Source organism: Panthera uncia, assembly GCF_023721935.1.
Source record: "Panthera uncia isolate 11264 chromosome B2 unlocalized genomic scaffold, Puncia_PCG_1.0 HiC_scaffold_24, whole genome shotgun sequence".
Taxonomy (NCBI): domain Eukaryota; kingdom Metazoa; phylum Chordata; class Mammalia; order Carnivora; family Felidae; genus Panthera; species Panthera uncia.
Genome location: NW_026057580.1, coordinates 85,329,970 through 85,349,881, shown reverse-complemented (window position 1 = coordinate 85,349,881; position 19,912 = coordinate 85,329,970). Strand labels below are relative to the sequence as shown.

Below are 19,912 nucleotides of genomic sequence, written 5' to 3'. Positions count from 1 at the left end.
TGTTGGTGGAAATTCAAATCGATGTTATTTTCTGAAGAACAATTTAATACATTTCTTAGGATTTTAAATAGACATGTATTTGTCCCAGCAATTGCACTGCCAGAAATTTAGCCTGCAGATATACTTATGAAACTATGTTAATGTGTATCTTCCAGAATGTTCGTTAGATCTTTATTTGTAATAGCAAAACAGGAGAAATAGCAAAAATGCTCTGTATTAAGGAACGTTTATATCACTATGGCAATGGTACATACGTAGTCTTTAAAAAGAATTAGGTGAGTGGGTGCAGATATGAAAGAAAAAAAAGGATCCTTAAGATCTTTCTCATGAAAATGAGCAAGACATACCATATACATACCAACACATGGATATAAAAACTTGTCAGGGTGGGGTCTGGTGGTGGGTAGGTGGCACAGAACATACCAGAGAACACTGACAGTACTTACAGCAGCAAGGGAGTTGATGGTGGTGTGGGAAGTGGTATACTAAAACCTTTCATTTTGTACCTGGTCATGCCGATCATATTGCTTTCTTGGTGCAGATATTTCTATTCTTTTATTTAAAAGAATTAAAAAAACACAATAAAAAACGACTACAGCAACCTGAACTATGGCAGACCGCTATTGCCAACACCAAAACTGTTGTTTTCATCGTTTTCCTGGTACCTAGCGTGGGCAGGCCAGGCCAGGCCAGACTAGGTCTCACACAACTGTGCCGTAATGGCCTTGATTTGGTTGTATGCATACCCCTCGTAGAGGCAGTGCACCTGACTTCTCAGAGGAACCGAGCAGGCCCCTGTCAGCTGGAGAACAACCCTGGCCTTTACTGGCCTTCATCTGGGAAGGATAGCAAAGGGAAAGGAAGATGAATCAAGGATTCTTAACGATCAGTGCTCTGAATGTGAAAAAGAGGACTGAACATATTAATTAATGACCCACTTCATTTCATGTAAGGGCTTTATAGGCAGATAGATTAAACCACTGTTATACAATAGTAAGGTAAGCACAGGCTACAGTTTAATGCATCTGCTTTCAAGCTCCAAGCCAGAGACCTGACGTCACTGAAAAACAAAGCATAAAATATCCCAGCAAAGCATGGTTCTAAAACATCAATGTGTCCATCTCAGTCACTAAGATGTTATTATTTTCAATTCCAGTGCCTCAAAGTATACTTTCCAAGTAATTAGATTTTCTCCTCTGTCAATCATGTTTCATCTTTCTTTTAATACTTCTGTTATTTTCACTGTTTGTACTAAAATAAAATCTTTGGATAGGTCATTGAAAGTCTACTTTCAGAAAGAAAGCCAGTCTGATTATGACTGTGATAGCTATATGAACCCCTTACAAATAAAGGGCTGCTCTTTTGATATTAACTTGTAAGTCTTCATCAGTTAAGGAAATGGAACAGTACAAATTTTATTTCTTAGCTTCTTGATTGGATTTGATTTTTTAAATAATGAAGCATTCAAAATGTTCTGGAAAGCAAGATCTTCATGTACAGTGACAAAAAAAAACACATTAGTTTAAAGGGCATCACTTGGTTTATACTATTTTGTGCATTCAGAGAGCAAATGCTGGCTGAACAAGCAGGCTAATTATTCCAAAGAAAGACCGATCCGAAGTACATTGTTGCTGCTGTCCCTCAAGTTCCAAAGCAGTAATTTTGCTCCTCTGCTTTCTGTACTAGAAAATAAAAATGTGAATATTCTGACCCCACTCTGAATTCTATGTTTCACCTACTTGATTCGGATTCCTTCTTGATGTATCCTTTCTTACATTCCGATCGTTTTTTTTTTTTTTTCCTGAAGTAGTTTCTGGAATTTCTCAAACCCAATCTAAATACTTTATAGCTTCATCAATAGAATTAGGTGAATAGAAGCTGTGTACAGAAAAGTAGTGCAGATTTCAAAATGGAAAACTTGAGAAATTATAGCAATGAAAAGCTCGAAAAATAAGCACTCCAAGGTTGGCTTTAAATGAAAACACATGAGGCAGAGTGGCTCCATAGGTGACATGCAAGGAAGATTACATTTGGCCCAGTTTGTACTGTAACACGACCACAGAAATGGAATTATTAATAGTTAAAAGAACACCTAACCCAATTCTTTAGTTGTCATTTCTGAAGAACAAGAAAGGGTCAGATTTGTGATTCATAGCGACATTTAGAGGATTTCCTCTCATTTCCTCGGCTCTTGAACCCAGTAGCTGTAATCAAGTCATTCCTTCTATTTTCTCTCTAGACACCACAGTCAACAAACCTCAAAGGCCATACACACATGCCATGCTTTCAGCTCTGGTTCCCCCTTTCTCATCCTGTCCTCACACATGAGAAAACAAATGTCCAGAAATGGATTTGGCAGAGGCAGAGGTCCTAAAGTGAGGGGAAGAAGCAGAGCAGTAAGGGTAGACTGCGAACATTCGGACAATGTCATTTCCCTTTGTTGCCTGTCAGCTGACATTGTGAGGCAGACATATTCAAAGTGAAAATCACAAGACAGAGTTGTAAGTCAGTTCCACTAAGAGTACACATTTACTCATGTCTCTGAAGCTGTGCTGAATAGGGTTTAGAGTTTAGATTAGAACTGGTGACTTTGAACAATGCTATGCCATATCTTAAAGCTATAAATGTTATTTCTTTCATCATCAATAATGATCTTTTACAAAATTCTAGTCATTAAAAATGTCATGTGGTGCAGTGAAATCCTTATAAGACTTAGAGATGGAAGTTTTGGGTTCAAATGCCAATTCTATCCCTTTTTACATGTATAAATGAGGACAGCACATTTCTTTGTATGACTGATAATGAGAAATAAATCTGAGGATATATGAGAAAGTATTGGCTTTATGACAGGCAGTAAATGGTAACAAAATAATTCACATTGGCTTGATAATTGCTTTGATATATTTACCAGTTTTCAATAATGTTGAAATAGGTTTCAGCTAAATATAAGAATGTTTTTAAACAGATTTTAATGAAATATTCTATTTGACTATCCAAGCTCATTATGTTCTTCAAATGCAATTTTTAGTTTTTATTTATGCACAAGCAAATACCTTGAGAGAATCTCTCATTCATAAGGATGAAATTCACAGAATGACTATTAATTTTCAAGGGGTCTGGTTAAATGGAATCTCTCCTGCCAAACTGCCATCCAGATAACATTTTGCAATGAACCTGATTACCATGATATTTGTCTTATTATGAACTACTACTTTGATGGATCCTTATCACTTCTGATTTGCTTCTTTAAACAAAAATGAAGGAATATCCTCTCTTTAGGATTTCCTTGTAAAAAAAAATCCATGTCACTTTCATTTGTCACAAATGTGCTTTATGTTTTCTTGTGAAGGCACCTTCTAAGCTAGAGAACAGATTAATAATATTTGCAGCATTTTTATGTGTGGTTCTGAAGCAGAAAGTTTGAAATAGTCAAGGGATTGGCATGAGGTCATGTAAAATATCTTGATTTTGACCTTCCTGGTAATGAGAGATTTCTGCTACCTTGGGTATTCATCCACTTATTCATTTATCAAGCATTTGTTAGAATCATTAAGTGTCACTGTGTCACCTTCTTAACTATGGAAGAAGCTCAGTGTTTTTATCCAGCTATGCGTAAAAGCGTAGGCTTTGGAGCCAGACTAATTGTGGGCTAAAGTGTTGGTCCCACTGTACAAACGTGGTATAATTCAAATTGCTGGTGTTTATTCAAATCAAATGATTTTGTTTTATATATGAGAGGTGGCCAGCCTTACTAAATTACATAATATATGATTGTGTTACACAATTTTTAAATTTTATTATTTTACATGATATATTTTCTTCTATGAACATTTTAAGAACATTGGAGGTACAATTTTCCTCAAATCACTTTACTCTTAGTTTTTCACCCACCTATACAGTCCTTTGTCTTCTTAATACTGAGATTTCCAAAAAGTCTGCCCTCTAGGTCAACCTCACAACCCAGGGCAGGAAGCTGAGGCCTTGCAGAAGGATGGGCAGCTGCATAAGGAAGAAAGCTGGGCAAAAGTGAGACCCTGCTTCCTGTCCCTGGCCTCCTGTCACTGACTTGATGAGGTTGCTATGCCAGTCTTCCCACATTTTGTACTTCTATCCCTCCTTCATGATGTTATTCCTATGTTTCCTTTTCCCCAGATGCTGTCACAACTTTGAGATATGTCTGATCTCTGATTGCCTATTTTGCCCAGACATGTATATTAGAGTTCCCGTTCGTGGGAACCTCTGAGGTCACTTAATGGGTGGGTCTACAGGGAAGCATATTACTGAGAAACCTTGCCCTTAACTCAAAGGGCTAAATGAGGTCTTGTTCATCATGGGCACAGTGCTTGAAAGGCCCTCAGTAAATTTCAGGTGCAACTGAATATGCCCTTCCTCCCACAAGAGAAAGGGCCATAATAGGAAATCTGAGGAGAGGAGGGAAGGGGTCCTTGTGTGGTGGCAGGATATCCAAAGACTTAAGATACCAAAATAGAGGCAAATCCTCTCTTCAGCCAGCGTAACAAGAAACCAAAATGACCAGACATTAAAACACACTTATGGTACCTCTAGGACAAGCTCTGAAGCCCGACTGTGAGCCTGCTCATTTTGTTTTGGCCAGCAAGGTATTCTAGAAGAAATTGAATTAGAATACCTTCAAGTAAGGCAAGTACTGTCTGGTCCAACAATTCCTACTTGTCCATATCTGCCACTACTTTGTCACTTTACGTTTGAACTTCTACACCAAGCCCAACCTGATTTCATTATCTTGGTTTTTCTCTATTCACACTCCCAAGGAGGAACTACAGCTCTGTATGAAAACTCAGCAATTTCTATGGGAAAAGGTTGTTTTGTTCTTCAGACTATGGGAGACTAGGGGATCCAGGCTCAATTTCATCGATTTAATCCAAGAATTGTTTTTTTTTGTCAATGGAACAGATTTTGTCTTTCATATGCCTATCTTTAGAAAGGCTGATTTTGGCAAATGGTAGTATGTGAATTCAAAGGCGGTACATGTTTAGTAATGAAAGAATGTTTTGGACAAAATTTAACTCCTGTATCATACTTTGGTTTAACAGCACTACAGCATTTCTGTTTATTCTTTTTTTTTTTTTTGCTAATCTAAAATAACATTGTAGAATCTTACCAGGTTAGTAATTACAACTGTATTACATTCATGAAGGGAGAACTTTTCTGATATACTTGTCTGGACTGAAAGCCCAAGTGTTAGGAGGATCAGAGCATAGAAGAAAAATATTGATTAATTTGATAAAAGTTCATGTTTGGGATAATTTTGTTACTGTTCTTTGTGTTGGACAGTACTATGCGTCATGCAATTCACCGAATCAATATGTCTGCGTTTGGGAATAGATCTTTTTATTTCATATGAGTGTCATCCAGTTTATAGAAATGTTATCTATTCACTCATAAGTGATTGATGTCACTTATTTGTATGAATACAAAAATTAAGGATAAATTAAGAAGTAAATAATATTGAAAACTTACTCTATGTAAGATAAGGTACATAACTTTAAATATTAGTATTCTCAACCTTGTAATATCCCATCCTTGACTTCATTACTTGCCTTATACACATTCCATGAGAACTTAACTGACTATTTTATTGACAAAATCTCTTGTCAATCTGCAAAGTAGTGTTAATTCACCAGCTGTTATTAATTCATCTTCTAACTCTTCTCGATCATCAATATGTCCCAGGTTCCATATCCATCAAGGAAATGATTTTTACCTCCATAGACATTCAATCAGTGTAGACTGGTTTCCAATTTCAACTGTGTACAAGGGCAAATTTACTTTTAACAAATGTATATTCAAAAATTTAAAAGCAAAACAAATTGCTCCTGGCAAGTTCAGACTCCCTCCAGGCAAGGGCAGCATGAAAATGGCAGGGAGAAGCACTAAGTCATTTGTGACTAAAGCACGAACTAACCGGATTGTACCAAATTGAACCAAGTAACAAATTAGAAATACAGAGGGTATACTGGCCTCCCCATTTTTATTCCTTCTCACTCCAGGCACCAGAGAAAGGGAAATGACTAAATCTCGATTTTAATAGCTGCTGTCAAGAGTTTTGCTCTGTAGGGCCTATTTCAGCAGTTCCTGGTGGTAATATATGGCATTTCTCTGATTAACAGCCATTTTATAACTTGTGTAATTGGCCACAAATCAGGGGAATGTCATAATGTAGCAAGAAAACATTCCCATCTCCGTCAGAGCCTTGGCTTGGATTTTTGGAGAAATTATTACAGGAGTAGTTTGTGGGTTTTCATTACTTTAAATAATGTACTACCTGAAGTACAAAAAAAGACATTTAAACTAATGAACATTTCTGTCTCCTAGCCCTTTCTACTATGCCTGTCTTTAGACTTCTTTTTTGTTTTTAGGAAAAAAAAAATACTCTAAAGATTGAATTATTTCTTCATTTTTATAACACCAGTATTTTTAGAAAAACAGAGGGAAGGGCAGGGTTGGGAGTGAGGTGCGGTGACTCAGGCATTCATCTCAGGAGTAAAATTTAAAGGGGCACTTTAATCAAATGAAAAATATTTTGATGTAGTATTTTAAAAATTAAAACTAATTCAAAGAAGATCTATGATACACAAAATATTAAACTTTGAAATCAAAAAGGATCTGACCCCCCACTTGCACGACCTAACCTCACTCACTTTACCTTAATCCTAGCTCTGAGCAAAGGTATTGGATGGGAAAGAGTGGCCACAAAGTAATGAGGTCAATTCGACTTGTCCAAAAGGAAAATAGGTTTGGATTCTATTGTTACTCTTCAGGTTAGGATAAGAGCAAGTCCTACATAGAACTACATAGAACTATGTTTATAGAGGTTTCTTTCACCTGCGACACACAGTCCAAATTATACAGTACCACGTATAATGCAGGCAGGAGTTGTAATTTCCTACTGGCCTCTATTAGAGACAATGGACAATTAGTTTAAAGCATGACAAATGTAAATGCTTATAAAACCTCTTTTGTTTCGAAGGTTAGTAAAGACGAGTACCATTCTTTTTAAACATTTTTTTTCGAATATATGTTTCTTTCCTGATTTGAGCTAGTCACGGTGATATTCTACACCAGAAATGCAAAGTTAAGAAGAAGAGAGTGTGTCTGTCCTCAAGAAGATGGGATATAAGTACAAGGTTGCTGTGGGCTGACAAGTCTATAAGAAAGGTAGGCAGTGAGAAGGGGCATGTAGTTCAGATGGAGTGTCTAGTTGCCTGGAGATGACATTTGAGCTTAATTTTGAAGCTCTGGTGGAAGGTAATTAAATGAAAAAGAACGAAAGGTGGGGAAGGATTCCAAAGAGAAGGATCGATACTCTGAAATATGGAGGCTTGGAATGGTAGTATATTTTGGAAAGACTGTGAGTATTTCAGTAAGGTTGGGGCCATGCATGCAAGCCAGAAAATGGTAAGGAATGAGATGGCAGAGAGAAACGGGAGGCAACTGAAATAAAAAAAAAAAAAACAAAACAGGAGATATTTGAATGAAATAATAAATATAATAGCTTACCTAGAGAGCAGCTATATTGAGTAATACATTTTTAATGCAAAGCCCATAATGTACTGACGTAGATATTTTATGTACTTTGATGACTGAATTAGGAATAAAACACAAGAAAAATGTACTTAAAAAGCATGAAAACTTTTCGGGAAATGTGACCACTATCAAATTGAAAGTTTCATAAGGACATTCGTATGATGTCTAATTCATTCCTTTGTGACTATTATTTCTGAAGCCAAAACAAGTGGGATTTAGTACTCTTAAACGCTTGTTATGCTTTAATTTAAAACTCACTACTCTGGGGCGTCTGGGTAGCTCAGTCAGTTAAGCGTCTGACTCTTGATCTCAGTTCAGGTCATGATCTCATAGTCATGAGATCGAGTCCCATGTGGGGCTCTGTGCTGAGTGTGGAGCCTGCTTGGAATTTTCTCTCTCTCTTTCTCTCTCCCTCCCTCCCTCTCCCTCTGCCCCTCTCTTGCTCACACACTCTTTCTTTCCTTTCTCTCTCTCTCTAAAAAATGATAAATTAATTTAAAAAAAGTTACTATACTTTAGATATAGGCAATATGATGTTATGTAAATTAGGTTAAAAATTATGAAATATTGCCCAGTGCAAAATGAGATATGATGTCAAAATACTGAAAAGCTGCATTAAATCCAGGTAATAAAAATAATCATAAAAATCATGGTGAGATAATTTCACTTTTCCAATAGTGTGACAAAATATCCTACCAATTAGAAATATAATTATTTATTGGGTTGGCTCTTGGGTTGGCTCAGTGGGTTAAGCGGCTGACTCTGGATTTTGCTTCAGGTCATGATCTCATGGTTTTTGAGGTAGAACCTGGCATTGTGCTCTGTGCTGACAGCATAGAGCCTGTTTGGGATTCTCTCCCTCTCTCTCTCTGTGTCCCCTGCCCCCACTTACACATGTGTGTGTGCGCACTCTCTCAAAATAAACATTAAAAAAACAAACTACAATTAATCTGAAAATAATAATAAAGAGAGGTCATACTAACCTTTGACATCATTTGCTAACTTCTTGGCTTCATTAAGAACCCCAAAGCTTTTCTGAAGAGAACCTTTGGCTCCTTCCTTTAATGAACCCTGAGGACCTGTTGCCTGTGGACAGAGAAAGAGTGTCACATATCAACAACCATAGAATTATGGAGTAGACATATCTGGCCGGCAGCAGTATACAGATTTACTTCCAGGGAGGCCTTCTGGGCTACAGAATTATAAATTAGCACATATTGGTGATTAAAGTCGGGAGGCTATCTATTGGGAGAGGAGAAGAAGAGCTAGAACAGAACCCTCAGGAATCCTAACATGTGAGGGGCAGGTTCAGGAAGTGGAGCTGGCAAGGTACCTGGGATACCAGAGCGAAAAGAGAAACCAGGAAAGCATGATACTATGGAAGTCAAGAGATGCAGAGGTGGCTCAAAGCATGATGGTTGGCAGTGTTGCAAGGATACAATTGGTCAGAATTAAATGCTATACAATAGTTGAGCAGATGAATAACTGAACACATCTATTGACTTAATCCCTAATCACATTTTACTTGAGTTGTGTGGTAAGGGGGGGGGGGGGAGTTCTTATCTCCTTCAAATGAGGAAGAACACCACTCCCTTTAAAAACACATCTCCAGGGGCGCCTGGGTGGCGCAGTCGGTTAAGCGTCCGACTTCAGCCGGGTCACGATCTCGCGGTCCGTGAGTTCGAGCCCCGCTTCAGGCTCTGGGCTGATGGCTCGGAGACTGGAGCCTGTTTCTGATTCTGTGTCTCCCTCTCTCTCTGCCCCTCCCCCGTTCATGCTCTGTCTCTCTCTGTCCCAAAAATAAATAAAAAACGTTGAAAAAGATTAAAAAAAAAATAAAATAAAAACACATCTCCAAGTTCTACAGCAAAACGAAGTCTTCTAAATAACAATCTCTGAGCTAAAATCATCTCCCAGCAAAGATGTATTTGTGGAGGCTTGACTTAAAAGAGATGACAAAAAGATAGCAGCATGATATGGGAAAAGGATCGTTTAACCTAATGTCTAGTTATCTGTCTTAATAGTGTTTGTTCCTTAGCAATCATCACATAATACACATATATCATCACATAATACATTTATACCAAGAGATAAATCAAATAGGATCTTATGTGTAAAGTTTAAATTGGAAAAGTATTTCAGGAAGCAGAAGAGCTAGAGAATGCTAAATATACTTACTGTTGAAGTTAAAAGGCTAATTCAGGTTATCCCAGACCTAACACTCTTAAAAGATACCTGCAAGTGCCTCAGTAACGTGTTTTTGTTTGTTTGTTTTTAAATCAGTCACATTATTTGAGCATTAAACTAGGAAAGATCACAGAACTTGATACCGTCGTGGTAAAATTTACTTTCAGGTATTCTCCTAACAAACTTTAATTTAATCTAAATGAATCAGTCAGAGAAAGAGAAATGCCATTGTGATTTCATTCATATGTGGAATTTAAGAAACAGAACAGATGAACATAGGGAAAGGAAAAAAGAAGAGAGGGCGGCAAACCATAAGAAACTCTTAGCTACGGAGAACAAATTGAGGGTTGATGGAGGGAGGTTAGCAGGGGATGGGCTAAATGGACAATGGGTATTAAGGAGAGCACTTCACTGTGATGAATCACTAAATTCTACTCCTGAAAATAATATTACACTATTATGTTAACTAAAATTTAAATAAAAACTTGAGGGGCACCTGGGTAGCTCAGTTGGTTATTTGACTCTTAATTTTGTCTCAGGTCATGATTTCAGGGTTGTGGGATCAAGCTCCGTATCGGGGCTCAGTGTGGAGCTTGCTTAAGATTCTCTCTTTCTCTCCCTCTACCTTTCTCCCCTGCTAGCACTCTCTCTCTCTCTAAAATAAAAAATATATATATAAAAAATTAAAAAACCCAAACTTGAAACATTGATAAAAATAAAGATAAAAAAAATAATCTGTTCACAGAACAGGTATCTACAAAAGGACATACTGGATACATCTATATAAATAAAAAGGGAAATGGCGCATATATATCTAGCACTTGAATAAAGAGATTTCTGATAACCCCAGAAAATTATTCTATGGAAAATGGACAGTCTCTTCAACTGAGAACACAGAAATTCTTAGGCCTATAATTTCTCTTGGGAATTAGATACAGTAACATCATATAGTTTCATTTATTAAAAAAAATAAAAAAGGTAAGCGCATCAATATAAGTGGCACAAATCCAGTGTACTTTACTCAAAAAAAAAATAATAAGTCTTAGTTCTTTACTAAGGTCCTATATTTGTTCCAAACTTACATTCCATTCTTACTCCCTTGGTTACAGGTTTTCTGGATCAAAACAGATCAGAGAAAGGAAATTACAAAAAAAGAAGGATGAAGATTCTAAATAGGCACATGAAAACAGCAGAAGTGACAGCTGACAATCTGTCTGACAATAGGAAGGAGAAGTTATCAAGTAGAGAAAAAAATGTAAGGCTCCGAAGTCCAAATCAATTTGGATAGGGATGAAGTAGGTTTCAGTAGCTGCCCGTGTAATTGTAGTAAAATAACTAATGTTGATAATGATGATTCTGAGTCATCCAGATCATATGGGTCACTCATAGCACTAGACAAAAATAGACCAAGATAGAAAGGAAGGAAGGAAAGAAGGAAACAGCTTTCCCTGCAGCCTTGAGATGTGAATGTCTTTCTACAAGAATATAATCTGGCAAGCATTTAACAACCAAAATTTTAAAGCTAATCTTGGATATGCAAAGTGAGGCATGGGGGTAAAGGAAGGAGAGAAAGTTGATTTGCTGCACATAAGAAAATTAATGAAATGAGGTAAGAGAAAAGAGGGGAAGAATCAGACAACATGGAAAGAGGCTAAAGTTTGAGCTGTGAGGGACTATGGATAGTGGTGACCAGTCTTCATTTTTTTCTACCCTTTTACAGATTTCAACAGTTTTATTAAGGGATAAACTTCACATATTTAAAATTTACAGTTTGATAAGTTTTGACATATATACACCCACGAAACCATCAGGACAATCAAGGTAGAGAAACCATCCATTTCCTCTAGATTTCTCCCTTGCACCCCTCCTTGACTTCCTCTCAACTCTACACAAACACTGCTTCTCCTTTCCATCACTGTTCATTTGCATTTAATAAAATATTACATAAGTGGACTCATCTAGCTTGTTCTTTTTTGTTTGGCTTCTTTCACTCAGCATAATTATTTCAACATTTGTCCATGCTGTGTATCAATATGTGATCCTTTTAAAAATTAAATGGATATGCCCTAATCTATTCATTCACCTCTTGTTGGACATTTGGGCTATCTCTCAACAGTGGCCATTCTAAATTGAGTTTCTAGGAGCATTTGTGTACAAGTCTTTACATGAACATATGCCTTCATTTCTCCTGGAATGAATACCTAGAAGTGGAGTAGTTAGATGATATGGTGGTATGTTTCAGTTTTTGAGAAACTACTACCCTGTTTTCCAAATTATTCGTGCTACTTTAAATTCCCACCAGCAGAGTTAAATTTATCTACATCCTTGCTAATAATACTTGATGTAGTCAGTCATTTTAAGTTTTAGACATGCTATGGATGTGTATATCATTTTGGTTTTAATTTGCATTTTCCTTGTGACTAATAATGTTGAACACCTTTTAATATACTTATTCCATCTGTTTAAATCTTTTGCCCATTTTTTTATTGGGTTATTTGTTGTTACTGAGTTTTGAAAGATATCAATGCATAGTTTGAATACAAATCCTTTATCAGATAATATAATTTGCAAATATATAGTTCCTTAGTTTGTATCTTAACACATGCTTAGATTTGAATTGTAATAATTTCGTCAAGACTTTTTACATCTATATTTATAAGGGATATATATATATATATACATATATATATATATATGTATATATATTTGGTAATGTCTTTGTCTCGTTTGTACTAGAGTGATACTGGCCTCATGGAATGAGGTGGGACATGGTTTATTCTCTTCAATTCTCTGAAGAATTTATTACTTCTTCCTTAAATGCTTCATGGAATTCACTAGTGAAGTCATTTGGAGCTGAATTGTGTGTGTGTGTGTGTGTGTGTGTGTGTGTGTGTAAGGTTTTTAAGTACAAATTCAATTCTTTAATGGACTTTCAAGTTATTTATTTGTAAGTGAATTTTGGTGATTTGTAATTTTCACAGAATCTGTCCATTTCATTCAAACTGTTGAATTTCTGGCATAAAGTTGTATATTACTGTCTGAAGAAGTTTTAATGACTTTACCTCTTTATTCCTTATATCAGATACTGATTTTTTTTCTGATCAGTCTGATTATCAACGTATTTATCTTCCACTGAACCCTGGTACCTTTAGCCAGCAACACGACTGCAACCTGACTGAAGTCCATTTGTTGATAGACTTCCCTGCCACTAATTTCTTATCTTCTTGCATTAATGAGTATGACCTCCCTTTTGCTCCAAAGCATCTTGTCTTTCCTGCTTTTCAGGAAGCCAATGATTTCTTCCTGGGTTTTCTGTCAACCACTCCTTGCTCAGGTAAGGAAAAGAAAGGCAAGGAGGCAGGACATTTTGATGTGTGGAGAGCTGGAAAAGTATTTCATTTGCAAAGGCCTGGAGAGTTTATGAAGGGCAGTATGAAGAAGTAAAGCTGTTAGGTTAGGGTCCATTTCTGGAAAGCTTGAATATTAGGCTAAAAACACTGAGCAATAAGCAACGTGGAGTCATTGAAAGTTTCTGAGTAGAGGGTATGGTCAGAGCCTTAGTCCCAGAAGGTGAACTGGGAAGGTTTATGGGAGAAAAAAGAGACACCGGTTGGCTATTACGATAGTATAGGCTAGAGAAAAGGGAATTGTAACCTCAGGCAAGGGCAGTGGAAATGAATGAGAGTTTGGGTTCAAGGGATGTGGAGGAATAAGATAGGTTTCGGTGTTTCAAGAAGCACTCCAAAATATTAAAGTAGAGGAATGATGGCATACAACTGTCAGTTATAAACAGTATATCAACCACCCAGGTTTAAGAGACAAGCCTTCCATATGATAACAGAATGAAAAATACTAACATGTTATGGATGAACGGAATTGTTTCAACTCATTGGAATTTGAAGAGTTCCTTTTCCAACATTGCTTAGTAAGTCACCGAAGCACATCAACAATATCAGGACAGGTGATGAAGCAGCATTTTCCAAGCTAATTACACTTCATACATATTCATAAGCATTGCATCTGAGTTTCTGAGCTGTGTCTACGGCATATGTGAAGTATAAATGAGGTTCTTAGAGTTGCACGATATGTGTTTCTTGCTTTTTAGAAAATGTATTTTTATAAATAAGTTCTTTCTCTGTGTGTGCATATATATATATATAAATGTTTATTATAATATACACAATAAAATATGTGTAGGTTGCTGTATGCTTTTATTAATAAGTATTTATAGAAAACACGAGCTAATTTAAGACATTATTAGAAAAGGAAAGATACAGGGGAAAAAAGAAACAATAATGTCTACAAAGATTTTACAAAGGATTTTGCACTTAATTGGCTTTTGATACATGTTAGTTTTCTTCTTCCTATTATCTGTTAAATATTCATAGTGACTCTTGATGAAGTATCATGTCACTGATTAATAGATGAAGGAACTGATTGATTTACCAAAAGAAAGTTTTTAGCTGTCTCAAACACCTGAGTAAGCTCTGTTTATTCAAATATGGAGAGACTGCCTTGCTTACTGGAACTGTAGTGGAGAACAAACAAAAAATCCCTTATAAAGAAAGTGATTCTTACCATAATGGAGCATGGAAATATCACAATGTTTTGTTGTCAGAAGAGGCTCTATTAGGAGAAGAAGATGTGAGTATGGGACCTGAAGTTAAGCTTGTTTCAAAGGCAAATTTGAAAGCTATTGTTTATATTACCTTCTATGTTATACTTTTATTATTTTTCTAAATGGTTCTCAAATAATTTTATTTCTTTCTCTTTCTCTCTCTCTCTCTCTCTCTGAATTCATTGAAAGAGTTGGCTCTAAAGACAGATGTAGGATATTTCTTTTGTTTTTATTTGTTAGAGAAAGTAGTGATTTAAAATTCATCAGCATGGTTTGTGAATTATTCCATTGCTTTCTACACAATAATTTATTTTAGAAGCTAAGTCTTGCATATTTCCAAAGGGGATAATGGGCAAAGATATTACATAACCTAGATGATTTTAAGTTTAAAATCTTTTTAATAAAGAAAACTGTTCAGAATGTGCAGGGATACATGTAAATGCTGATGATTAGCTGTAATGTATTTATACGAAGTACATATCAGGAGAAACTTATATTCAGGTATCTTAGACTGCTGTTAAAAATTGGGGAGAAATTTTTTACTATGGTAAAATCATTCTCAGAAGGAATGGTGGAATCTAAACCTATATACATTGTGAAAGATACAATTTTTGAGAATGTTGAAAAAATGTGCATGTGATGTTAATTAAATATAATTATACATTAAGCTACAAAACAGTTATGTAAAATCACCCATTCCCAGAAAAGCTACTTGCATAGGAAAAGGTATAGACAGATAAACAACATTATAAAAGTTTTATATTTTCTCCCTCTTGCTTGTCTGTATTTTCTACTTTTCTATAACAGATATGACCTGCTTTTGTAATAATTAAAAATATCATAGACAATTTTAAAGTAAGGAAATCACTGTGTGCTGATTTTAAAAGTATTTTAATATAACCTATATTAAAAAAATACTACAGGATATTAAAACAAAATAGTAAATAAAAAGTGAGCATGAACAACCCAGAGAGATGGCCTCAATCAGAAATCTGTTGAAAGGCGGTCGATCCTGGCCTTGCACACTTTGCCCTGAAATGGGATGAGGGATTAGATGAATCTCTGTGGAAGACTGAAAGCAAGTGAGCATACAGAGGAGACCTGGATGAAACAGGAATCCTCCACAGTGCACATTTAGAATTTGCGACCGTCAAGTTTCAGCTTGATGAGAACACCAAGAAGGGCAATCAAGAGAGGATTTAAAGCACAGAGCTAAGTGAGAATAGGTTTTCACCAATTACAGCATAACGGCCACTGCTCCAGCACCTATGGGTGGCACTGGCTTGCTGCAGTGAGGCAGGAACTGCACGAGCTGTTGAAAGCAGGATCAGCAGAAACTACGGGGAATCTTGATTTTGAGTCAAGGCAATGGAGCAGTGTCTATGGGGTTGGAGAACATTCTCAGAGGGCATAAGATTTTTTTTTCCAATTAATGTAAAGTCAAACGCAGCATGGTAATTTCACCTCTTGACTATTACACTTATATTTTGAAATCCTCAATAGTTCTGAGAGTACAGCTGCCTTGAATGAAATTAGTTCTCACCTATGTTGCATTATACCATCACCCCAAAGAGTTGCTATGTTTCGGACTGATGACGTAAACCCTTTGGTTTTTAGCATTTATGCCCTGAATTTTAAAACATGTTTAATGCTAGATCATAAAATCACACTTTGCTTCTTTGTTTCCGCTAGAGTTTTTTCAAATTATTGACTCAAATGAACATATCACATACAGAGAAAATCACTAAAATCAGCGTGGCTTAATGAACACTATTTTGACGTACAGATTCAACTTTTTCTAGGTGGCTTAGATACTCACTGACTTTTTCATGTTTGCTATTGTGTGAATCACTTACTTCTTAGATAAGTTGCTGAATTGCTGATGGAGGAAAAAGATCCTCACCAGTTTTATTGGCAGATTTAATTGTCATATCAATTATGGATTTATACCATGTTCTCATTAATATTACACTGCTATAAAATTTAAATTCCAATGATTATAGATATTAATAAGAAGTCAAAACTACTGTTTGACTTCTAAAGCAGTGGTTGACAGAATAAAATACAAGTTTTATGTGAGTTAAAATGTACAACTTGACTAACACCGTATTTTATTGAGCCTTTTGAATTCAGTATGTACTCTGCTAATATTTGCATGGTCCTTTATGTAGGAAATAAAAACTCAAAAATGACCTTGCAAGTATTCTTTATGTATTTTGGTTCATCCAATTATACAAAGCAAATACTAAATAGGACAGACTGGAGAAGATATGACCATACTTCTAAACAAACACTCATTAGAAATGCCTTAATGTTTAATCATACTATTGCAAGATTCACAGTGTTTAACTTTATGGTTCATAGACCAATAGCAACATGTCAAAAGAATCTTGCTATTATAAGGACTCAAAAACTAATAAGTAAGAAGAAATTATTAGGAATATTAATATTAAAGGAAAGAATAATAATAGGAAAGAAAAGAAAACATAATAAAGGAAAAGAATAAACCAGGAAAAAGTTGAAAAGTATTATTTTTATTAGTAGGACAAATGAAGACATATAATTATTGCTGGTTTGAGGACTGGTTAGAATTCTGATTATCTGATTACCCTTTGTGCTGTTTTTCATAATGCTATTTACACATTAAGTACATTAAATATATGGTTACAGTTTTTAAAAATGTGAAGTAAAAAATTTAAATGTGGACATGCTTAATACCACACACTTAATAAATAATTCATGAGCACCTCTTGTAAGTATTATAACTAGGCCAATGAAGAGTAAGAAATGATCTCACGCAGTTGGAGATCAAATATGAAATCAGTTAAAAAGATTTGGGCTCTAGGGACTATATTTACCATATGAGTCAAGTCAAGGGATGAATCAGAATAGACTACACAACGCACTTAATTTGAAAGCAGATCTTCTAATCCCCAAATTCTGTCTTGCTATCTACTTTCTCCAACGAAATTTAGAAATTCCAGTATACCACTAGAACCTAATTCTGACACATTAAAAAGAAAATCCCACATGACATCTACATTGAAACAGATATTCAGACACTATCTCAAACTAAATAGGGAAAGAAAGTAATTTTATTTTTCCTTTCAAATTGCCTTCCTCTTCAACTTTCCTATATCTTGTAGCAATATAACTATCTTGTCAACTGTGAAAATCTGAAGCACCCTGGCCATTCTAGATTTCTGGCATTAGTGTTTGGAGATGGGAGGGGGCTATCTACATTTAGTGATCAGCTCTTGTACATCAGGTATTGCCTATATGAAAATCATGGCACACTGTGTGAGAAAGAGTGAAATATTCAGGGGGTCCATTGTGGTGATCCATGTTTCTGTCCACTAGGGGTCTATTATCAGCTTACATTTTAATTCTGGGGATGTCGTTTTCTGGAAAAAGTAGGAAGAAAACAAAACACCACAGTCACCAAACAGTGAAAGGGCATGCCCCCCCCCCCTCACTGTGCACAGCAGGGAGCAAGCAGAGAGACTCAGCATTTTCTAAAGCCCAGGGATCTTGGGGCTGTGCAGTCTGTATATGACCCAAAGGTTTGCTCAAAGGGGCACTGAAACTGGCCACCTTACTGCTCACCACACCGTGTGCCCGGTGCATCTCACCCAGTGATACACCTTTTTCTGACTCATCCAACCACTCCATGGGTTAGTGGGGACCCTTGAACATACCTTTCCCATGAGGAAGTAAAATATAGGAAGAAAGCAAAAGACTCCTCTGGATTACCTAATTTAAAATCTGAATCTTGAGCAAAAAAAAAACACTGTTTTCAGGAAACAGTACCAAGAGACTAAATAAAATGGGAGTAACTGTGCAGGGAAGATGGTAGGAATTAAGATGATATGAAGAAAAGGAGGTAAGAGAAAGTGTGTTACTTCAGCAGAGGAATCTTCACTTTAGCAGGGCCAATGTGCTTCCCTAACCACATCAGCAGGGGTCTTCAGGTACTTCCTCCCCCTCAATCCACTGCAGTTACTGTACCCTCACCTTGCTCAGGAGGGTATAAGCCAGGTTGGGGGCCCACAGAATCTGAAGAAGGCCAGGCCTCAGAAACAACAGGTGAGGGTAAAGGATGAGAATCAGTCATGAGAATAGGAATAGATAATTCCCTGCAAGTCCTTTTGCAGAGTGGAGTGCCCCTCACCCCTTCACGGTTGCACAGAGCAAACAGCAACCAGACATCAAGTGCCCCCAGGGTTCCCCCACTGAAAACAATCCAAGAAGGTCTTTTTTAATGTTTATGTAGTTTTTAGAGGGAGAGAGACAGAGTGCAAACAAGGGAGGGGCAGAGAGAGAAGAAGATACAGAATCTGAAGCAGGCTCCAGGCTCCAAGTTATCAGCACAGAGCCCAAAGCGGGGCTCGAAACCACAACTGTGAGATTATGATCTGAGCCAAAGTCAGACACTTTACTGACTGAGCCACCTAGGCACCCCTTTGTTTTTTTTTAAAGGTTGTTTGTTTGTTTATTTTGAGAGATAGGGAGCTTGAGCAAGGGAGGGAGAGAGAGAGAGTGGGAGAGGATCCCAAGCAGGCTCTGCACTGACAGCAGGGTTCGATCCAGGAAACATGAGATTACTGGAGCCGAAATCAAGAGTCAGATGCTTAAATGACTGAGCTACCCAAGCGCCCGCCAATCTGAGGGGGTCTTTTAAGGAAATGCTTGTAATTAATCAAAGTTATGGTTATAGACAAAATATAAATGTTATTAGCAGGACGATATGGAAGTTAAAACGGTAGAAGTTAGATGGAGGACAGGGAGAAACAGAACTAGAGAAAGGATGAGGGCACAAAGATCTGTATTTTACAGAGTGGGGGGTCCATCATTGATGGAACAAGAAATAAATTTCTGAGTTTAAAAAGAAAACACTAAAGGATCTAGACACAGTAAGGTACGCACATTGGGAGATATGTGGGAAGGAGATGTGATGTGATACAATCTAAGTGAACTTCAGGCCATTTATCATGGCAGTAAGTAAACAGATCATAACCTAAAGTGATGAGTCACCTGATAGCATGATCATAATATTATCAAGAGATATTTAAGGAGAAGAAATGGTTGGAAGACTTAGCAATGATTGTACCTGGGGGTGTGAGTTTAAAGGTGAGAAAAGTTAGGTCAGGGGACTGTTGCTTGAAATTACCTGCTTCTCTTTTCAATTTAAAAGCAAATAAAATATGCATGCATCATGAATTTTAAAAGAAAGAAATTTAGGGCCTCTTATTGGTGTGAAGGATGGGGACGGCTGCTTCATTTCCAGGAGCCTTAAGAACCACTTTCCTTGTATTTTTCAGGGCAGATATTCCTCAGAACTGATTTTCAATTTCCTCTTACTTTCATTTCAGTTAAAACACTTATAATTTAAGTATATTGATAAGAACAGAAATTAATATAGATACCTGTACTCCCATCAACCATATTTGACTACTATTAACTTTTTATTGTATTTGTCTAGATCTCTAAATATATATAAAAAAAAAAATATATTTATATATATTTATTATATTTATATAT

The 19,912-nt window shown here is 36.4% G+C and overlaps 1 protein-coding gene across 1 annotated transcript in view; it reads right to left on the bottom strand.

Annotated features, from left to right (window-relative positions):
- LAMA2 (laminin subunit alpha 2) overlaps positions 1–19,912 on the bottom strand; it is a 613,971-nt gene that overhangs the window by 87,825 nt on the left and 506,234 nt on the right. Inside the window, exon 41 of the mRNA XM_049652971.1 lies at positions 8,550–8,652. Coding sequence (XP_049508928.1) covers positions 8,550–8,652 — 103 coding nt within the window. The remainder of the gene's footprint in view (positions 1–8,549; positions 8,653–19,912) is intronic.